The sequence below is a fragment of the Phocoena phocoena genome, chromosome 3, assembly GCF_963924675.1.
Source record: "Phocoena phocoena chromosome 3, mPhoPho1.1, whole genome shotgun sequence".
In the NCBI taxonomy this organism is placed as follows: domain Eukaryota; kingdom Metazoa; phylum Chordata; class Mammalia; order Artiodactyla; family Phocoenidae; genus Phocoena; species Phocoena phocoena.
In genome coordinates, this window is record NC_089221.1 from 134,944,121 (window position 1) to 134,966,491 (window position 22,371).

Sequence of the window (22,371 nt, forward strand, 5' to 3'; positions counted from 1 at the left end):
CTCAACATGGTTTTAGAACACTGCCTAGAATAGAACAGGCAATCCACAAATATTTGTGAGATGAGTGAATGAACTAACAAAAGAAGGTCATAAAATCAGAATTAGAACCGAGATCTTTTGATTCTGGCTCGAACGCCTAGAAAGAAACAATTTCCTTAATCAGATGAAAGCTGGCACACATATAATACCAAACAAAATGTGCCCTAACAACCAATTCTTTGCATTTTGAAGAGAAACATTCCTATTGTTTGCTTCTCTCTTTTTGCATTTACTTTTAGGGAGCATTCATACCGTACCAGGCACTGCCAGGAGTGTGTTACACACATTTACTTATTGACTCCTTAGATGCAGGTACTGTTAAAATATCCTCATTTTACAGACAAAAAAATGAAGCGTATATATAATATAGATCGAACCCCATTTTTTTTCTTTAACAAAAACCCCAGTGACTGTGTTCTCTACATGTAAGTTCAAGTTAAAAGGGACAGATTCTTAATTAACAGCTCTTATTTACATTCCCTGTCATCCAGAGCACAAAAATCAATGAGGACCCATTGCTTCTGGGCAATATGTTAGTCAATTATTAGAGAACACCTATTGCAAGTAAGATGTAAGTCAAGGTGCTTCAACACAGTGGGCAAAACAGTGCAAGATTAGGGAAGGTTTGCTCTTCCCTCAAGCAGCTTGTGGACTTCTTGAGATGTGTCTACCTAAGATCAAAAGAAGAGAGCCAACAGTAGAAGGAAGTGAATGATGAATGAGCCATCTAAGCACATGTGACAAAAGAGATCCAAGGACAGAGACTCTTCCAATCAATCAAGATGAGCCATAGGGAACATCAACGTCACCTAGTCCAACTGGCTCATTTTACTATGAAGAAACTGTAGTCTGGAGCATGTCAGCAACTTGTCCTATGTCTCATAGCCAGTTAGCAGCAGGGCTGGGACTAGAACTCAGACCTCCCTGATCTCAGCCCAGTGCCCTGGCCACTTGCTACTGTGGTCAGAGAACACCTCCGAGGGGAAATAAGAGTTTGAACTGGAACTTACTGAGGAATCACCATGTCCAAGGTAGCTAAACATGAAGTGAGCGTGAGGCATAGCGAGGAGACTGGTTTGAGTGGAGACAAGGAAGCACCGGGCCCAGAGCATAGCGAGCTGTGAATGCCAAGCCCAGGGGTTTGGGCTACATCTTACATCCAGGGAGTAGATAGGGAAGGTTTCTCTGCAGGGACATGTTATAAAAGTGGCTTTTCAGAAGCTTAATCTGGCAATGAACTAGTTTAAGAAGGGGCTAAAGAACAAGAGATTCATTAGGTGCAAACTTTTTCCCTAAAACTGAAGACTTTGTTTATCCCCAGGATGGCAGCCTTCATTTATGCAGGAGGTTTCCAAGAACTAAAAAGAGAGCTTTCTCCCTGAAACCTCTTGAACGGGGACTGAAGCCGATTATAACCTAAACACCTTTGAAGGGGGCTGGTGATAGACGGTACCCATGTTACTATGGCCTCCAGATCAGGGGTTGAAATTTGGGATGGAAATAAGAGAACAGGTGTGCGTTGTTACTGAAAATTCAACACCTGAGAACTTTATAAATCTGGGCTGCCTTTTTTAAATACTTATTGTTTGAGGTGGTTTCTAAGAAAATATTTGTTATATCAAAATTGTTATCGTCACATTTATAAATCTTTTTCTGGCTGCCTTACACTGTGCTCTTTGTATTTGTGGTTGATTGATGTTGCCTCTTTAATTTACCGATGACTACAGTTTTGTTACTAAAATTCCTAAAGGACATTTCTTAGACCTCTAGGAACATGGTGGAGAAGATAAACAACACATATAAAATATTACACCATGGTAGGGACTCAGCAACAAATGAACGAATGAATAATTATAATGGTCATCAGTTATTCACGGAAACTACTAACATCTGGCTAAGTGCTCATGCTAGCTCACCCTAGGTGCTTTATACACATTTCCCTAATACTAAGAACAACCCCAGTAAGTTATTATTCCCTGTGATAATGTAAAGATGAGGCGACTGTGGTTCAGAGCCATCGTACAATGTCCCAAAACTAACCTGTCTGGTAAGTGGTAGAGCTGAGAGTTCAAGCTACACCCATCATCTCTTAAACCCAAGGACTCAGTCACTATGCTACATCATCTCCTTGGAAGTGAGGGCGGAAAAACTAAGGAGAAGGAACGAAAAGAGGGAGAAGGGAAGAAAGAAGAAGAGAGTGGGGGCAGAGGGAGAACATAAGAGGAATGGGAAGAAAAAAGGAAAATTTGAAAGACATGGTACACGTCATCAAGTTTCATGGAACATATTCAGCCAACATGGCCCCTTCTACATGCAAAGTAACTTGGGGCATTATGTTCAAACAAGAAGCATTTCCAGGAAGAATATTTATGTCAAAGTGGATTCTGAGACTAACATACAAGGATTATGTATGTTTCACAGGGGCAGGAAGCTTGGTGGAAAACGTTAAGAATAGGAGAACCCAGTGGTATAAAGGATTTGAGATGTGACCTACACAAACATCTGAGCTGTTAGATGATCATCCATTGGGGGCTTTTTCACCACCTTTTGGGCAGTAGGCAGTATATAGCTCTTGGTGCACACCTAAGCTGGTCCAACATCCTGGTGGCCCATTTCTCCAGTCATATTTTTCCCAAAGTCAGCAGCCCCTCCAGTGGAGGAATAACTGGACTGAAGTTAAAAAGTACATTTGGATTTGGCCACCTCTTATGAGGAAAAACCAATTCTAAGAACTTTGAAGAAGCAGCTAAAGGCACCTGGGAGTCTCTTATCAGCTCCCAAGGTTACTTAAAGTTTAGTGGGAGAGATTACAATTCTAAAAGATCCAGGTCGCTTCAAAGACATAACAACTGCAGGAAAGCAAGCTAGGAGAAGAACAAAGATATTGGCGAGACCCCTTCCAGGGCAGTGGAGGTTTATGAGGATTGACTTCCCATTGGACTGACGGACCAGACACACGATTAGCGAGGGCTTTGAAAACAGTCCTGTCCTTAGAAAGGGTTTTTGTTTCCTCCTATTAGAAAACATGATTTAAAATGTAAAGTCAGCCTTGCTCTACATTTACATAAGAATAACTGGCCACAGTAACTCAGATCAGGGATGCGCTATGCTACCGCTACCGAGCTTTTTTATTCTGATCCAGTTGGGCTTCACTTTCCTCCCTCACTCTGATTGGGCAAACACCAGAGAACCGCACAGCTGGCAGCTGAGAACACCTCACGTGTCCCTGGTCTGAAGCACCAAAGATGGAGAGCTGCCCTCCTGTCCCTACCAGTGGAGCCAGCTTGCAGGCAATCTGTGTTTAGTCAGATTCTTTCCCCCCACCCCCAATAGTCTGCCTTTATTTGCATAGATTAGGCCAGGCTGTTCCTGTCCCAGTTGTGTGGGGTTTTTTTTTTTTTCATCTATTATAGATTTTTAGAGACTTGCACATACACACACCCAAACCCTGTCACACACACTCAGAAAACAACAGTGCCTTAGTTTGGGCTGTTGTTTTTCAGTCCTAGGACATTTCTTTTTTTCTTTTTAAAGGGAAAAATTCCAAGTGCTATTCTACTAAGAAACAACTGTTAGCTCACCCCACCCAGAAAACCATGCCTCACATCTTGAAATGCCGTGGATGTTAAAGAAAATGAAATGTGAGCTTCTGTGGGTGGACGGAAGGGGAGGGCTGCAGGTTTCCAATGAGCTGAGCGGTTGTTCGGATATGAAGAACAGAGAGGATTTACAACCCATCCCTGTGCCTCCGCTAGAAAGTGGTGACAAGCAGAGAGGTAAACTGAGCAAATCACAGAGGCTTGGCAGCAGCAGCCATAAACACTTCATGATAATGATCAAGAGTTCCAGGTGTAGTTCAGAAATTAACAGAGACTCCCTTTTGCTCGAAATGGTGTAATGTCACAGTGACTGTGAACAGCCAGCTACATCAACAGGGAAGTTTTTGTACCAGTTTCTTTGAAAATTTTATTTTTCCAATGCAGGGAGAGGTGAGAGTCTCTCTTAGAATACTTAAAAAACTAAGTCTTCTTGTCTCTTGCCCACAGTTTGAGGCAAGATCAGCAGAAGCATTTTTTCATACTTTAAATTTCCCACACACTTACACACGTGCAGGAAATCCTGGAGTGCACACCCAGGATTTCTCTCTCTTATCCTTAACTACCTTGCTAGACTTGCAAATCTGCCGCTTTTACCTTTGATCTTGATTCCCATCTCATACGAGTTTTCCAAGATGTGATTTCTTAAATTGATGGCAATTTTTTTAATGGTTAAAAAAACTCCCAATAACGATGGGTCCCCTAGCTATTTTCTTTTGAGAACTTAAGTAATTTAATGGGGATGATTTTTTTTTTTTTAACTTTTATGGCCAGGTGGCTCAAGGGGATATTTCGTTGAACACCGATTAAAAATAATTTCTTCTAAAGGAGTCTTGACCACAAAATGGAACCATTAATGGGCAGGGACGTTGTCACCAAAGCGGAATCATGCCTGATCGCCTCTCGTTCCTCCCATCACACGAGCATTTTCTTCTTCTTCTTTTTCTTCTCCTTTTCTTGTCCTTAATGGCAGAGTAAATAAGCAGCCAGCGAGGCCTAAATGTTTTCGGCCAAAAACAGAGTCCAAACTCCTCAGAGAAAACATTTGGCCTCTGTGGTTTTGTAATATGTTCCAGAACACTGAGTTCAGTGAAGAACATTGTGAAAAACTCCCATCCATCGGAATGATGGTGGGGAATGTTACAGTATCAGAAGTTTCATTTGGTCCTTTTCCTGCAGGCCCATAATGAGGCTTGTAAAAAAAAAAAAAAAAAAAATAGCGCTATGTGGAAGTTCTCATGGGAAAAATGAATGGCAAGAAATCCTAGCTTTAAAAGAAACAGCTAATCTGCTAGTTTGATTGTTCTTCAAAACTTACGCTGAACCAATGAGCCTAATTAAAAACACTTGGCCTACTTCTATAAAGCATCATCGCTTTCTCCATGCTTCGTTTGTATACACCACAAAACTCCAGATAGACTATTGTTTTTTCAAGTGCTCACTAACAAAGTGCTGACTTTGTTGGGACGGCTGAGCTAATTTCTTGAACTCAGTGTGAAACCTTAGCTAAACAAAATTGTGGTAATTTTCCTTAATTTGTAAAAGTGATTGGAGTGCAAACAAAATTTTCCTCTTGGGTCAATCCTATAATTTTCAATTAACTAAAACTAATAGTCAGGCAGGCACCAAACCTACATTTTGTTTAAAGGGCTGGGAGGCCTTTCCAAGGGTCAGGATGCATTAATTGTTTTTATAATTTTGGGGGGGGGGGGTGGAGAGTCACTAATAAGCACGGTCGGTTTTGTTCCTAGTGTTAAAATACAAAAGGAAAGATGCTTCGAGGTAAAATGTCACAGCAAAATAAAATTTGTCCATTTAATTGTATGGTTATAATCAGGATGTGTTAGCACAGTTATCCCTTCATGCTCTGGAGTCTCCTTGTGTGAAAGCAACTTACACTCTGTACTTAAGCTGGCCTTCTGGTCCTTTATTGAATGAAGAAGGAAACATGGGGCCAGTTTCTGGAGACAGCTACCCAGCGATGACTGCTACTCAACAGAGGACCTAGAATGTTACCACTCCCAGGGTGGTCCTCGGACCAGGATCATCCACCTCACCTTCGGAGCTTGTTAGAAATGCAGAGTCTCAGGTCCCACCCAGAGCTACTGAATCAGAATCTGGATTGCAAAAAAGATCCCTCGGTTAGGGATCTGTTTGGTTCCCTAAAGACTGTCTGGTTTGCACACAACAATCTGAGGATCTCTTCAAGTACACACTGGGCACTCAGACTATGCACTTGATGTATTTCCATAGAGAACATGTCTGGTTCTCTCCACGTGACGGGAGGAAATTCACATTCACCCTATAACCCTAGCTTCTTACTGCAAGGCAGGTCCATGTGCCAAGGCTCTTTGGGGTGGCAGGGGGCAGTCGGTTGCGGGGGTGGTGGGGGGGGGTTGAAAAATGCAGCTTACAGGGAAAGAAAGCACCAATTCAGAATGAAATACGAAAATCACCAATTGTCGTTAATACAAGTGCCACGACCAAGCTAGAAGAACGCCGTACTGGGCATGAAAGCACACCCCTACTCCATAAAGCAAACGAACTGCCACACAGATGGTTTAACATCCAGAGAGACAGGATTGTCGAGCGCTCCTTTCCTCTTCCCTTATTTCTCATGCTGCTGCTTTAGGTATCCAACCCATGATTTCAACAGACCCTGTCATTCAACACGGACACCCAGATGAATTCTTAAATAATTATAGTAGTAGTAGTAGTAGCAGCACCTCATTTGGTCAAACATAGGGTGAAATGGAGAAGGAAAGTGGGTCTTAAGAGAAAACAGATTTTAGAATAACGCACACACATATATACAAGATAGCATCAAAGACCCACAAGGCCAAGGCAGCTCTGTCCACCATCTGCAGTAGTTCTTACCTGTGTAAATGAATCTTCCCGGTGTCCCTTTGCAGAACTGTTTGGATTTGTAGGACAATGTGACCTCTACAACACCAGGGATGTGCCGAGGAGGAGTTTGCACCCGGATGGCATGAGGAGTAATCAGCTAGGGGGGAGACATTTGGGAAAAAAAACATTGTCACTGCATTACGTAAAGGACTCATTTCATATGTTTCTTATCAGCTCTCAATAAACATAGCCTTCAAACACATAATTAACCTGTCAGTGTTTAAATACAATCGTGATGGAACCTGTATAAAAGACACTGACGACAATATTTACAAGTGCTCTGAGCATAGCCATAACAACTTTATCTGAGTTTTCCTACACGGCAGGCACTCTGCTTCCTGGTTTGAAAAGTGAACCTGGCCTAATGAAATGATTTATCTACTACAGGATATCCTTTGGAAAATCGCTGTTTGAAGCAGACACCCAAATCAGAGCTGAGCTCTGCCCCTCCTCTCCAGAAGCTGGTGGGCCTGGTGTTTGAAGTGAGCCCTTAAACATGTGCAAAACACAGAGGTAGGAAATCAGTGGGCCAAGGTGCTCTGATTAGCTGCAGAGCACATGTAGGAAATGCCCCTGAAGACCATTTGGTGCATTAACTACCAGAGGCACAATCAAAGAGCTTTAAAGGGGAAACCCAAGAATGTGCCTCCCTGAAATAGCTGAGGGATCTAGCAGAACTAAGGACTGTCCATAAAAGGGAAATGGAAAGTTGGGGAGGGGGCTGAAGGATGATCAGTGGTCCATTATGCAATGCCACGTGCACAATGAGAAAGGTCATTTCTGAACCCTGTTGGCAGCCAGAGTACACTGCAAAGCAGAATTTATTTTTTAGTACTCGTATCTTTGTTTATATAACTAAAATGTTATTAACGGCCATAAAACTGGCATTATCTGGTTCTTTGAAAACCCCAGCCCTGGTATTTGACTGGCTGACCTCTCTGATGGTGCTGGACTCTGCGTGCTCTCTCTGTGGTGTGTGCAACAGCCCATCCGTTACTCCTTTCAGACGCACTTAGATCAGTGCTGCGGTACTGAGTCAGTATGCAACGGGTGATCACTTGAGTTTATACTAACTCATGTTTGTGCTGTTCTTATAACTTAGAAAGGGCTTTTGTTTCAACGTGCAAATTCAAATGTTTTGCCCAGAGAATCACAGGTGACACCATGAGAATCCAGGTGACACCCACAAATGCCAGCCCCTGCGTCCTGCCTGGGTAAACTGTCCTAGCACAAAGTCCTGGCAGAAAGAATGTAAGAAAGTTGCTACTGCTAAAATCCGCCAGTAATTTCTTTCAAATGCTCTTTCTTGAAACATAAAGGTCATCTGCATAAAAATCATTTTAACTTAGTAATTAGAAATGCCTATCCTCTTCCATAGAATGTGTGGACCCTTAGTTTATTTGCTGGAAACACACAGAAGATACTTCACTAATACCGTGCTTATGTGGAACCCCTGGAGACTGAGCTCTCCATGGCTAAGTTTTTCAGACGGCTAAGGGTTTATCCATAAAAGCACAAAAAATATTTAAGATTTTGACCTTTTCATACTGAAATTCTTCCAAAATGCACTGTATGTTTTCTAAAGTAAGCAAAGTATACATCATTTAATTTAGCCTTGATAAATCAAGATTTTCGTTTGGAACACCCCTTCTTATATCTTGTATCAAAGCTCTATTTATCTTAGATCTATATATCTTCTGTAATACAGAAAAGCCCTAAGTGACCACTGAGGTATGAGGGGCTATTTTCCCCTGCACTAAATGGCCCTGGATACCTATGAGTTTTAAATTATTTCTATTTTATTCTTTTTTTTTTTTTTTGTCTTTTTACCTCCTGGTGTCCTTTGCACCTTCTATACTGCTCTTCTAATCTTTAAGCATCGAAATCAGGAAATCAAGTTTACTATTATATAGAGAATAGGAGAAGAAAAGAGGCTCTGAAGAGCAGTAAAAGATGACCTTCCAAAATCAAGTGCGTGTTTAATCTCAACTGATCGGACAGTGTTTGTGCAATGTTGGGATTAACACTTGTTGAGTACGTAGGTTATCTACTACATTGCCGAGGATTTTACTTGCAAACACTAATTTGGTCAGAACGATCGTAAGTATTTTTATCGCTTTTTCAGATGTGAAAACAGAATCATAAATTGTTAAACTGCTTGCACAAATCACGCTCATTAGAGCAAATAAGAGCAAAAAAGTGACCCCAATGCAGTTCAAAAAATGACAGGAACAAATTCTTCCTATCTAATCATAAAAAAGAAATTGTTTATATTCATACCTTTAAACTTTTTAAAGGTACTATCAAACTCAAAATTTTCAGATCCAAAGACTGTGTGTGTGTGTTAATCTACATGCTATATCCATTTTTCACTTACTGCCTGGTCCTTGGCTATGTTTCTGATGGTGGAAGGTTATATATTTGGAATATAGTTATATTCCAAATAAGTGGTACGCTTCTATCTTAAGAGTTACTTGGACTGTAGAGTAACATTAATTCACGAGAATATTTAGGAGAACTTTTAGCCAGTTACAAAATACTTCACCTGCCCTCCCTTTTCTCAGGGGAAATACATCTTAAAAGATGGAAAGATATCAGCAGACAATTGAGACATGTTTTTAAGCATAAGTACTTATTACCTATGAGTTGATACACTAAGAAACAAAATGGGCCTTACAGATTGATTAGATATGACTGCAAAGAAACTACTAAGAGAGTGGGGTGTTGGCATAAAGTACTAGGCTCAGGAAATTGAAACAAATTTTCATTTACAATTTTATTTTCAGTTTTAATCAATCACTCTAACTAAAGCAGAGATTCATTCTTGAAATAACTATCCTTCGCAAATGAGGCAGAATATGAATCACCATTAGAGAGTGAATTTGTTGATGTTTTCCTTGCTGTGGATGTTAGTCTGGGAACAGGCTCTAGCACTGACACATGATACTGATGGCTTACAGAAGGAAAAACTTGTATCTAACTTCCGTCAGTTGAAAGCAGAGGCTTAATTACTAATCACTCAAAGAATTACAGTATTTATTACAGGAAGGAATGCTAGTAATCATTTAAAACTAACACTCTCACTTCATTAGCAGGGCACAAAAGTCCAGAAAAGTCTATTGGCTTCAAAAATTGACTCAACATGTTAGGGAAAAGACAGGGTCTAGATTTGGAAGTCTAGAACTCAAGACCCACCTCCAAACCCCTCCCCCCATCTCAGGATAAATTTCCCACATTGTTCCAACCTGGCTGAACTAAGGCAGCCCCTCTAAGTTACCGAAGGAGGAAGGGCTCTAGTAAGTCTAAGTTTTCCGAACTTCCATCACTGGAATACCACTTTCTTAGTTTTGCCGCATCTATAAACCACCTATACAATTATGTACTTAAAATTTTTTAATTGGTTAACTTTTTGTTTAAAATAACTTATTTTAAAAGGAAGCTATATTATTATCGCAACTGGTATCCCCTGCCAAAAATAAGAAGGAACTGTGGGTGGTAATCTTAAGGTTAATATGATGTTAAATCCTAGCTAGATAATGTTGACAACCTGCGTGGGTTTATTGAAAAGGGAGTGTAGCTAGTGCTGGACGTTACAGACTTCTTTGCCCCAAATGAGACTTTGTCCCTTAACATAAATCAGAAGGATTAAAAGAGAAATAAAAGGAAAATCACTTTCTCATGATGTGATTCAGTTCTACTTAATGTCTGTGTCGAATCCAAAATGGTCTCTTGTACAACCACGGGGCACGTACCCCACACTTTGGGAAATTCTATTCTAAGTGATTAGAGAACAGATTCACTCTTTTGACTTAACTTCCTTAAATCACAAACCAAACGAGCTAAAAATAAATATTCTTCTGAAACCCTGTAGCATCTGACACTACTTTCTTCCTTTTTGGAAGTCTACACTTTCTTCACTTCTGTGACACTAATTATGAGACCTAAGACTTGCAGAGCATCTGATGGTTTATCAAAGCACTTTCACATTCACTCTTTTAAAACCCATCCTTATGGGATATGTATTCCAGATGAGAAAAGTTGAGGGTCAAGCAAGTTAACTAACATTATTTGAAACAGTAGAAGAAAACCCATCTCTTACGCCTGTTAAGTGTTTTCCAGGGCTCCTCTCATATTCATTGGTTCCTGTTCTCTTCATGTGCCAACTATTTCTTTCTGCCAACTTGTTAACTGTAGAAATTTCACAAGTCTTGTTCTAGATCTCTTTCTTTTTCACTTGCCTGACATTTCTTGAATTCACTCATTGGCTCAATCACCTCGCCTAAACTGACTTCCAAATCCACACCTGTAGCTTTGATCTCTTTGGCCAAGCACCACATTTTTATGAAAAACAGAGTAACAGAATCTCCCTGAACTTGTCTTATTGCCACCTCAATCTCAACAGGGCCCAAGATACATTTATCATCTTCCTACCTATAAGTGAATTTCTTGCTCCTGTGTTCCCTCTCTCAGCTAAGGGAACACTCTCCTTTGAATCACCCAAAATAGAAAACTTAGGATCATCTTATGTTTTTTCTCCCTTCAACTTTTCTTTTAGTCATGTTGATTTTACCCTCCACTGAATTCCACTGGCCCCTTGCCTGGCTTCTTTATCCTGTTCAGGTTGTCACCATTTCTTACTCAGATGACTGCAATATTATAACTGCCTTCTAAATGGTCTCTCTCTACTTCTACCTTCACCGCCAGAACTATCTTCTTCAACTCAATCTCACCACAGCATGCCCTGACTCAAAACCTCACCTGCCCCCTTTGTGTCTGGTGTATAGTCCAGACTCCTTGGCATGGTAGTCAGGTGCTCTAAGGCCTGACAGCTGATCACCCTTGCTAGTCACCCTCCCCACTCTGCCCTTCCACACTCTGAAGGCCATGCGGATACATGAAAACACCACGGCCTTGCCTAACATCTTTGCTCTGTTCATGCCATTTCTTGCCTAAATTTTCCCCTATGATATTCCTCTTGTTCTTTAAGACCCTCACCAGATGCTCTCTCTTCCAGTAAGTTTTACCTGATCCACAGTTACCTGCACCTTTGTAAGAATTTATATAATTACAGAATGTATACTATGGAAGGCATCCTATCTTACTTTGTGCCATAAAGATTTTCTTACACATCTTTCTCCCATTAGACGGTCCCTAAGATCAGCTACGGGGTCTAATTCATATCTGTAGCCTCTAAAGTATTAAACTGAATGCCTTACATACAGGATATTTCCCAAATATTTCTGAAATAAATACTTGTGTAAATTGGACCAGAATTCTACTAGATGTTTGATTGCATTAAGCAAGCAATCCCTATCCATAAGAACTCACCGTTCTTAACCTGACAATATTTAACCCTCATTCCCTAAGTTGCTCTTAAAATTAATTACCCAACTGGCCCAGCACTCAGGTCCCTGCAGGAGACTACTGCTCAGATATCATCTAAGTGGTAAAAAAAAGAAGATGTCTAAAGGTCTGGGACTCATTCCAGCGAGAAGGGATAAGGCGAAACAAAGAACAAAATGGTTAAGCAATACTAAAAAGTGGGCCACAAAAGATCAATGCTCCAACAGCAGTGTTTATTTCTAGACTGATGACATTAGATGTGATACATCTTCTGTCTCTCCTGATTCCTCCTCGTGTGCGTGTGTGTGTGTACTTCTGTGTTTATTTGTGTGTGTGAGAGAGTGTGCATGTGCTTGCACAGGAAATAATAATCATATAGATAATTCTGGAATAAATAAATTCATACATTTACAGGTATTACTTTTATCATGAGAAAAATATTACTAAAATCAAAAGTAGAATACTATCAGTTTTGCGCAATATGTATTGTATGTGATTATATAAGAATTAGATATATATTTGCATGGAAGAAAGACCAAAAGGAAAATCATCGAAGTGTTAAGAGGAGTTACCACTAGATGGTAAAGTTACGGGTAATTATATTTTCCTCTGCTTACCTCCCTGAATTTTCAGGCTTCTCAGCAATCAGAATGCGTTAATATTATAATCAGAAGCAATCATTTTTAAGTGTGGTATCGCAATGAAAGAAACACACATGGTCTCTGCAAGGCCCCAGAAGAGGCTGCCAGCACACCAAGGACCTGCCGGTGACAGCAATTTTGCTCCCTCCGAGCTGCCTGTGTGAGCATTTTCTCTTCTCCAGACTCAGAGCACAAGAGCAGAAGAGTCCCGAGTGGTCGGCCAGGCGAGGCACACTTGCTGTGGCCTCTGGGTACGAAGTGAAGCTGCTGTGACCGTGAGAGACAGGATGCAGACATGGGGAGCGGTGGGTGAAGCCTGTCCTTGACAGAAGTGGGAAACAGGAAAGAGGAACGACTCCCTCTATGGGTGCACAGAGAATCATGAAAGATGCATAGGGTTGGAAACAAAACCCCAAAGAGGCAGTCTGCAGCCTGGAAGTCCAGAAGAGGGGCATGGGAGACGGTAATTCTCCAAATGGTTTTTATAAAAGTCTCTAGCAGGATCAAAAGTGTGACCCACGTGGTGGGTGAATGAGAGTACCTAGTATTTTAAAATATTGATGGAGACATGTTGGAGAATTCTAGGGGAAAAGGACAAGTCTTGGGAATCACCTTCTTCTCTGAGAGCCAGTAGCTCTTACTATCTGTATCCCTGTAGCTCACACTAAATGGATGGTGGTGATGACCTTGATGGTGACTCCGGCAGCAGAGACTTTTCATTGTCTTCTTACTCTGTGCCACATACTGTGAGAAACTCCTTCAGTGATTTCTGTCCTATAGTATTAGGGACAGGCACGGGTAGTAGCTGGTTCACAGATGTGAAAAATGAATTTCAGGAAAGTTAAGAAAAATGACCAGGGAACCGATAAGAAGCAAGTCTGCCTGACTGATGACCACCTTTATACAACCACAGCTGTCCCTTCCTACTACTGTTTATTGTTTTTCCATAATTCCTGGCACTTGTACTTTTCATCCTACCTCCACTGTTAACAGGGTAGAATGGGTCCTCAGCCTCTCCTGCATTCAAAAATGTTCTGGGAACACAGCAGGTTCTCAAAATAACCTTTCTCACTGGTGAGAGGTTGGCTGAGAATTATGTCCCAGCAAAACAAAAGAGCAATTCTAAGATAAGCCTTTATGCACGTTTTCCAACCGATGGAACTATATGAAATAAATGCAATTTGAAGTTCCATGCTACAAAGCCAAAAAGATAACTGGGATTACTAGAAAGCGCACCAGTGATTTTTCATTACCACCCTTAGGACTTAATATTTTAGCCTTAATCACTTTCAACACTAAAAGTAAAAATAAAACCAAAAAACTCGAAAACAAGCAAAGACTTAAAGAGAAGGGGTAAAAGGAAGGAAAAGTTAAAGTTTCTTCTCTGGAAAAATAATTAACAGTTATGACTAGAAAAAGGCTAAAGTGGGCACTGGTACAGTGGTTTTTAGGTATCACCCCTCCAGGAGTCTGGGTTCTAAGGTACACTGGCCCATTCAGCCAGTGTCACCCTCTGTGCCTCACTTTACCATCTTATCCTGCACCAGCTCCTGCTCTGTGGGAGTACAGACAATAATGTTAAATATGCTTTGTGTTTGGGTAAAGCTTCTCTAGGGACCCTAATGCACTTTCCAGATTAATTTTTTAATTTATGCATTAATAATTCTCACAGCATTCTCCCTCCTCCTCAATTAGGATAATAATATCCATCTCTTTTGAGATAGGCAGGGGGTGCTGAGTGATGGACATAAAACAGACACTTAAATAAGGAAACTATAACATAAAAGCATAATTAAAGCTTCAAAACCAAATCGACCAAGGAGCTTTAAAGAGACACCACAGTGATGGTGACCACACAAGAAAACTTATTTTCCTTCCACTCTGGGGCATTCATCTTTCTGTAGTTAAACATGGTGTTTACAAAATATTATTTTCTGGAGTTCTTAAAGAAAGTTGAAATATGATCAGTGTCTATTCTTGGGCACTGTGCTGGCTGTACCTACATATTTTATCTCTATTCCCCTGAAGTGGATACAACATAAATCAGGGGATGCTAGCTCTTTTCTCTCAGTGTATTCTGGTTTGTTCCCTAATCAGGGTTCTCTGGGTTTCGTAACCCAGAGTTTTTTCATTCCCAAGAATTGCCTGTCTCAAAGGCAGTATATGATTTCTCAGGGAACGTGAGAGAAAGCGCGTGGAAGCATTTACTGTTTCACAAACATTCTGGTTTCCTTTTGTCCTTTCAAGAAAATAACAAAACCAATGTTTAGCAAAATATGTTGGGTCCCATGAATTCCCAAAGATAAACTTTACGTATGAATGTCAGAGGAGACTTTTGAGACTAAAGTCTCAGGAATTGAGTTAAAAGGGGATTTAAAATCTACGTTTTAACCGTCAGTCGTATCTCCTAACACTGTCTGAAATGTCTCTCACATAGGTATTGACACAGACACAGATACATAGAAGAGAGATATAGATCTATTTTCCTATTGATTGCCCGCATCCCCCAACTAGAATATAAGCCCCATGAGGATGCGAACTTGGTCTTTCTTGTTTTCACTACTCTGTTTCCAGTTTTAAGAGTGCCTTGGACCTAGCAGACATTCAATAAATACTTATTGAACATTGAATGAGTAAATACCGTGACATCATTAACCACCACTAATAATTAGGATAAAGTTTCAATAACATCCCTTATGAATCTACCAAAAAGATATCATCAATATCACCCCATTCAAAAAATCTTTTTACTAAAGAAAAAGAATTATTTTAACTTTGCCCCCACAGACTTCCTGGTAGCCTCATTAAACATTCACAAAAATATACTATCCAATTCTTCTGACCGAGAAACTAGCCAGGTCCCTAAATCAATGCAGTTAATTGTACAAAACAAAACAGCAATAAGATCATCTTTCAAAATAACAGATTGGGGAGAAAAAGGCTAAAATAAATATATTATGCTTCAACTACCTTTGGTTTTGTGGGTTGATTGATTTATTTATTTTTCGGTAATTTATTTTTTAAATAAACTTTCTCCAGCTCTCTTCCCAGGATGTAAATCTTATGCCAACTGGGCACCATTAAAGACTGGATCCCATCCTGACCATGTGGGAGCTGGAAAAGCACTGGTGAGATCCTGAGGTCCACAGTATTCCAGACGGGGAGGACTGGACACCAGTAACGCCAGCCCCTGTGGTTTGAAACTGCACAATGGGCTCCTTCTCAAGGCTTGCTTTCCTACATTCAGTCAAGAAGGAATATCATTCCCTAGTTGGGCCTGGCTTAGGGTCCTGGGTTGCTGCTTTGTTTGTTTGAAAATTAAAATATAAAAGAAAAAGGAAGGCCAGATACATTTTTGGAAGGGGCTGCATGTCATCAAAGCTGGTGGTTTGCAGGGCAGAATCTTTGCCTGCAAAGATTAGGAATTAGGAACAAAAACGTAAGAACCAAAAGGTGGACTAGCAGGGAATTAATTCACGTCTCACCAGAAAGTCTTTTAGGTTCTTTCAGAGCTCTAAGAAAAGGATATCAAAGCTGTAAGATGCTAAACAGTGACTCATTCTCACATTCTTTAGTGATATAGTTCCCATTTGCATCCTATCTACAGTGATCCTTGCACATATACTCAGTAATTCCTGATTTAACACATGCCTCCAGGAAGTGAGTTCTGTGGAAAACTGAAGCCAACCCCCTTTAAATACCGTGCCACCACAACTGCTTTCACTGAAGTCTTTCGAGGATGCATTACACACATCACGCTGTTTCAGACAGAAGATATTGAATATAATTGCCATCTCTTTCTTGACTACTCAGGGCCACTGTCATTATGAACAGCCATTAACATGCTGCGCGGTAATAGAGTTCTTCGTCTGCTTTTTAGGTTTTCCTTTCCTTCCCTTGACATTAAGCTGTCACTTCTGCTGTCACTGAGCCTGCTTCTAACAACCCGCCTCTAGTTTGCTCCTTTTAATTTGCTATGACCTGGCAAAACAGATAACATAGTTGGTTGAAAATTACTCTTCTGGTTACCTCAAAGTCTGTTATTTTATATATTTACTCTTTTTTTTTTTTTGGCTCGCTTCTGGTTTCACGCTGAATTTTGGAGAGCTGCGGTGACTAGAACACTCTTCTCTGGATAGATGAGCTTTCACTACCTTCTTTTTAGATGGTTAACAAAAAAGATGGCTCTGGAGTCAGAAGAATTTTGGTTCAAGCCCAAGTTTTGCAAATTACCAGCTGTGGGACCTTTGGAAAGTCACTCAACCTCTCTGGCCTTCAATTTCATTGTCTGGGAAGGGGGAAGGGCTAGTTATCTAACTAGTGTTATTAAAGGACTTATTGACTTAACGCCTATAATGAGTTTAGGAGAAGGCCTCACTGGTATCAATCACTTAAAAAGTGTTAGTTTTATTACTACTTAATCCTCACCATAACCAACAGATTTACACTAAGGTATTTATGTGCATCCTTACTGCACAATAAATATATCTAAATATAAACTACCTAATTATACATGCATTAACAAAAACTAAACGGCAGTCTATCTGGTACTGGCACTATGAAGCAGCACTGAATATAACAGTTGCTAAAAAGTCGCATTTGTTTGATTGAATGAATGAATGAAAGGAGAAGCAGTGTCCTTCAACATTATTTTGTATAAATTAATGCCTCTGAAGTGTAAGGCTCTGTGCTAGACTCTGTAGACTAAGCTGAATTTTGCATGGATCCTGCCTTCAAGGGAGAGGGCAGCCCCTTATGTCACAATAATCAAAGATAGAAAGTGATAAGAACATAAGATGGTACAGATAAGGCCATTAGGAATTGAGAAAGAGAAAATATTCAATATCTAGAGCTGTGAGGGAAGATTTCACAGACAAAAATGATTTTTTTCTGGATCGGAAAGGGTGGAAGGATTTGGGCACAGAAAGGAGGGAAAAGCATTGTGGAAGGAGGAATGGCATAAACAAGACAAGAGTGCAGAGGTGAAAAAATCACTGCAGGCATAAAGAGCCACATCTTTATCCAATCACTCATTGTGACTGGAGCAGAAGTTAAGATGAATGGTGGGTATGGATGTTGAAAAGAAAGGTCAGAGGCTTACGGGGCTGTGCTTGAATCCCAACTACGGAGTTACGGCTTTAGGAAAGAGGAAGCCAGTAAGGTTGCATAAGGAGAAAAGCTTTAGGTCAGATCATCAGGGAGCCATTCCAGCAATCAGCATTGAGCACATGGATGAAATGAGCACAACACTATATAAATATTGACTTTCTTCATTAAAGTCACATGACTGCAGCCAGCTGCGAATTCTGTCTTTGATTCACGTTAAAATTAGAAACACATCACACTTCTGTGGTTTATCCGTTTTCAAGTTATAGGCACATATGTGTACCTCCCGAATGCACCGTAAATAAATAGCTGAAAATGTCTACCTAAAGGTGCTTTTAACTAACCCGTAATTATCAACATAGAGGATAGACTTAAAGTGCCTTAGTCAAAAGTAACAATATAGACTAGAGGATTTTTAAAGCATAAGGTGAGCATGGTTGTAACTATGTAACTATATTTAAAAGGCCATTAGACTATTTTTAATCTGTTTTTTAAATACGCTGGCTCACTTAGAAATCATTCCCTGTGAAATAACTTGGACTTGAAAGGTATTCTTCAAAGTCATATTCAAAGTTTGATGCAAGTGATTCAGACTACTCCTTTAATTCTTTACAAATGAAGTTTAAAATTTTGCATTAAGCATCTTCCTCTTAATAGATGATCAATAAGTACAGGTTGAATAAAGACTTGGCAACTTATGTATTTAGGAAAAAGTAGGCAATTAGGAATTATTTAAAACCTGTACATTTAATAAACTTTGAATTAAACTTATACCTGTAAGCTTCAATATATGTAAAGTAGATGACACAGCTATTTACATTGTACCCTATTTATATTAAAAGTTTTTGAAAGAGAAGATATTTGACACAATGTCTTTCTCCACCTTAATTTTTTTTATTTTAGTGGAATTGTATCTCATATAAATGTGTTACACATAATAGTCGTTAGAGTTGTGATGCTATTATGTATAAAACTTGGGAGGGTTTGGTAAATATAAGGAAGTGTGTTAAAAAACTAGGGAAATGTCACGAGAAATCCTGGTACGAGAGAAAGCTGAATGGGGAGTGAGGTTGGTGTCTGGAGAACTGGGCTAAAATCCCAGCACTAACTAGCTAAGGCATTCTCAGGACAAGTCACTGCACCGGCGGGCGCTGGAACCTCTTTTTCCTCACTTTCAAAATAAAACAGCTGCAGTTGATGACTGGAAACGCTCCTCAAAGCCCTCAAAATTTTGTGACTCTACATGTGGTTCAGTGAAAATCAAGGCCGGATATAAGGCCTGGGAAACTCACAGTGGGAGCATGTATGAGTTGTAGTCATTCATTTTTTGATGTCACAGAGGAGCAAATACTATTTTTCTTTTTTTTAAATTTACAGTCCTTCCTCTGAGCTATGTGCACACATGAGAATAGAAAGTAGATATGGAAAGGAAGAAGGGAAGAAATCAATAACTGCATTTAAAACCTTATTTTCTGACTTCCGGATTCAAGCAGCAAAATTGCTTCTCAGCCCCACAAACTGCTATTTACCTGACCATGGTCACCCACAGGTTTCCCAAAGAGTGGCTTCTTTTGCCTTCTGCCTGTCTCTGGGAATGCCGTTGAAGAAAACATTCATCTGGATGAAAAAGACAGTGTATGGCCCCTGGATGAGGCTAACTGGTTCATACAGTAATGTAACGCTGGCTTCTCCCATCTGAGCTAAGCGGTCCTGGCCATCTTTAAATATAGCTGTCCTACAAAATCACATGGCATCTAACGTCAAGTGTGCGCGGACTAAAACCAGATGTAAAATATGAGAGAAATTCTGTTCAGAGCCTTGCAGGATTAAACAATAATGGCTCCAAACGTTGCTGGTCTAATCTGAATAATACTCTGCAAATATTGCAGATTTTCCTACATCTACACCAGCCCAATCACTTCATAATTGGGTTTCATGACTTCACTTCATTAACATGAAATCTAAATATACTTCAGCCATTATCAGTATATCTTCCTGTAAAGTGATCCCCGAAAAAACAGGTTCTGTGGTCACAAAGTTTGGAACATGCTGCATACTATGTCTTAGATAGTCAAAGGGCATATAAGTACCTCGGAAACTCTAGGACAGGACCAGTGGAATCTGTTTGACTCAACGTTTCCCAAATTTACTGGGAAAAACCTCCCACCCCCATCTGCCATGGGGTGCCTATTAAAATCCGAAAGAACTGGTATATTCCATAGAACTATCTGGAAGACGAATCAGAGCAACATTGTGGTATAAGTCTCAGGTGTAGATCAGATACCAGAATGTGAAGTGTAGAGAGTGAAAATATGGACTGAAGAGATATCAATAGGGAGATCCAGTTTGGGGGCTAATTAAATCATTTTGATGAAGTTCAAAATAAACATGATATTGTATACTGCAAGTGTGTTCTAAAAGTGAAGAACAAAACAATAGTGGAAGAAGTTACTTCCCACCCATCCTCACTCCCACCCTTCTTACTGCTGGGGGGGTTTCAAGGGAATGAATTCTAGATAAAAGGAATGACTAGAATTGTAGCTGGTTTCCAAGAGGATTTGGTCTAAGACCCTCACTTTCAGATGTTGAGATGGAGGTCCAGTGACCAACAATGACTAAAATATAGGTGCTCTGACTGGACAATGGAAGGATTATAATTACTATCTGGCTCCTAGCCCACTGCTACCCCGTGAAATCTAAATCCTGTCTTGGATGGTTGTCTTCCATGCCCGCCACCTTCTGCTCCCTGCCAATCCGACCACTGGACATTTTCTACAGGCAGCTTAAACACCATAAGCTGTATAAATTCTCTCAGCTATTTCAGTGACTAATTAAAAGGATTGTGAGAGCCTAAAATGTCCAGCACAGAGATCCACCTGGACATAATAGAAACCTGATTGGTTACTGGAACAGTCTACCTCTGACTACACTACTCTCTCTGCCTTCTAGAACCTTAGCTGGAATTTTAAACCACAAATTTAACTCTAGATTGCATAAATATATTATGTAACTCTCTAATTTGCTACATGAGAGCAAGCTGTCTTTCTAAATAATATACCAGATCCCACAAAGCCTCACTTTAATCACGGATAGTACCTACCCCAGCGTTCCACACCAGCTGGTAAGCCAACCAGTACTCATTGTTTAGAAATTAGAGGAATTCAGAAGGAGATATTAAAATAACAATTGGCTCGACAAACCAGTAGCAGGAGCCCCTTGCCCCTCCAAATCACAGGTTGGTAGAAAAGCAAAAGCAAAAGCAATGAAGTACATGTGTATTCAAGAAAAAAACTCAACCCACATTAAACATTAGCACACATCAACCCTGTTGGTTTCTCTGGGTTTATATATAAAACACTACAAAGATTTTTTTTTTTTAAGTCTTCTGGTGTAAGACATGACAAGAAGTACGAGAGTATCAGGAAAATAATTTGCTTTGTAAAAAGAGAAGAGAAAGGGCGAGAAGCAATAAGGAAGAGTAACAAAGATAGCAAACCAAATTCACAGGAAAGCCCTGTGGTTCACCCCAAACTTGGGAGCTCACAGAAGGCAGCCCTGAGTTAGGAACGGGACAGTGCCACCTGTCTTCTTCCCAACTGGGGGCCATCAGTGAGCTAAAATGAACTACTCATTGCAAAAGATTGGGTTGGTAGAGGAAGGGCACAGATGAGGGTAAATGAAGCCAGCCCTATTTTCTCTGGCTCTTTTTTAGACTTCTTTAGCTAAAAAGAGACTCGAAATAATAGCATCAGCTGCTAATCTAAAGTGTTATCTCCTTGTCCTGGCCCACCAGCCCGCTTCCTGCGTGCTTTGAGCGACAGAGTGAAGAAATGGAGAAGAGATAAAAGTCTACTTAAAATGAAAAGTACTAGATCTCAGAGGTGGCATAACCTCAAGAGAAAATGTGGCCAGGGACAAAGAATTTGAATAGACTGGGGTCCTACTCTAGAGAAGAGGCCCAGACAGGTTAACTGTCTTAAATATACAAGTAACTTAGTCATTCATATAGAAAAAGAAGAGGTTGTCTTCTGCCTCTAACACAAAGCATATACCCTTCATAAGGGTAAATTCTTCCTGTAAGCCAACGGCTCCACCCACAAACTTACACAACTAGAAAATGAAGGGACCGCTCTTCTGATTCTCTACATGACAAGTCTAGCTTACTTTGGGAGGTGATAGTAACTGTTAAGATACCATCAAGTATAAGGCATCAATGGCAATTCCACCCTGGTCTGATATGGTAAAACCCTAGGGTAAAAATTTCGGCATAGGCTAAATCATGGACGGTTAAAAAGGTGAGCCCTGGATTTGGACTGTCTGGGTTCACATCGCATCTCCACCAGTTGATAACTGAACAGCTTATTTAACTTCCGCAAGCTCAGTTTCCCGGTTAGTAAAATGAGAACAGCATGTTATACATGCTGCACATGCGAGCTGTCACCAGGTTCACGTGAGAGCCACGGCAGACACTCAGCATGGTACCTGGCAGGAACTAAGTGCTCAATGAATGTTAGCTAATATTAGTCATACTCTACTTTCATAGATACCTTCTCTTAATAGTCACAGTTACCAAGTTCTGATTCTATCCAGTGGAAGCCTGGAGAAATGGCCCCCAATTTCTTTGGGCCCTACCAAAATAAAAGACACAATTTAATTTTGACTAAAAACAACAGTCATAGTTACTACTGCTGTTGCTATTACTACCCCTACTACTGTACCACCTGGATTACTGTGCATGT

At 40.3% G+C, this 22,371-nt stretch overlaps 1 protein-coding gene across 13 annotated transcripts in view; it reads right to left on the bottom strand.

Annotated features, from left to right (window-relative positions):
- Positions 1-22,371, bottom strand: part of EBF1 (EBF transcription factor 1) — a 395,077-nt gene that overhangs the window by 72,572 nt on the left and 300,134 nt on the right. For all 13 annotated transcript variants that reach the window (XM_065874800.1, XM_065874803.1, XM_065874809.1 and 10 more), the window contains one exon: positions 6,513-6,639. In XM_065874800.1, coding sequence (XP_065730872.1) covers positions 6,513-6,639 — 127 coding nt within the window. The remainder of the gene's footprint in view (positions 1-6,512; positions 6,640-22,371) is intronic.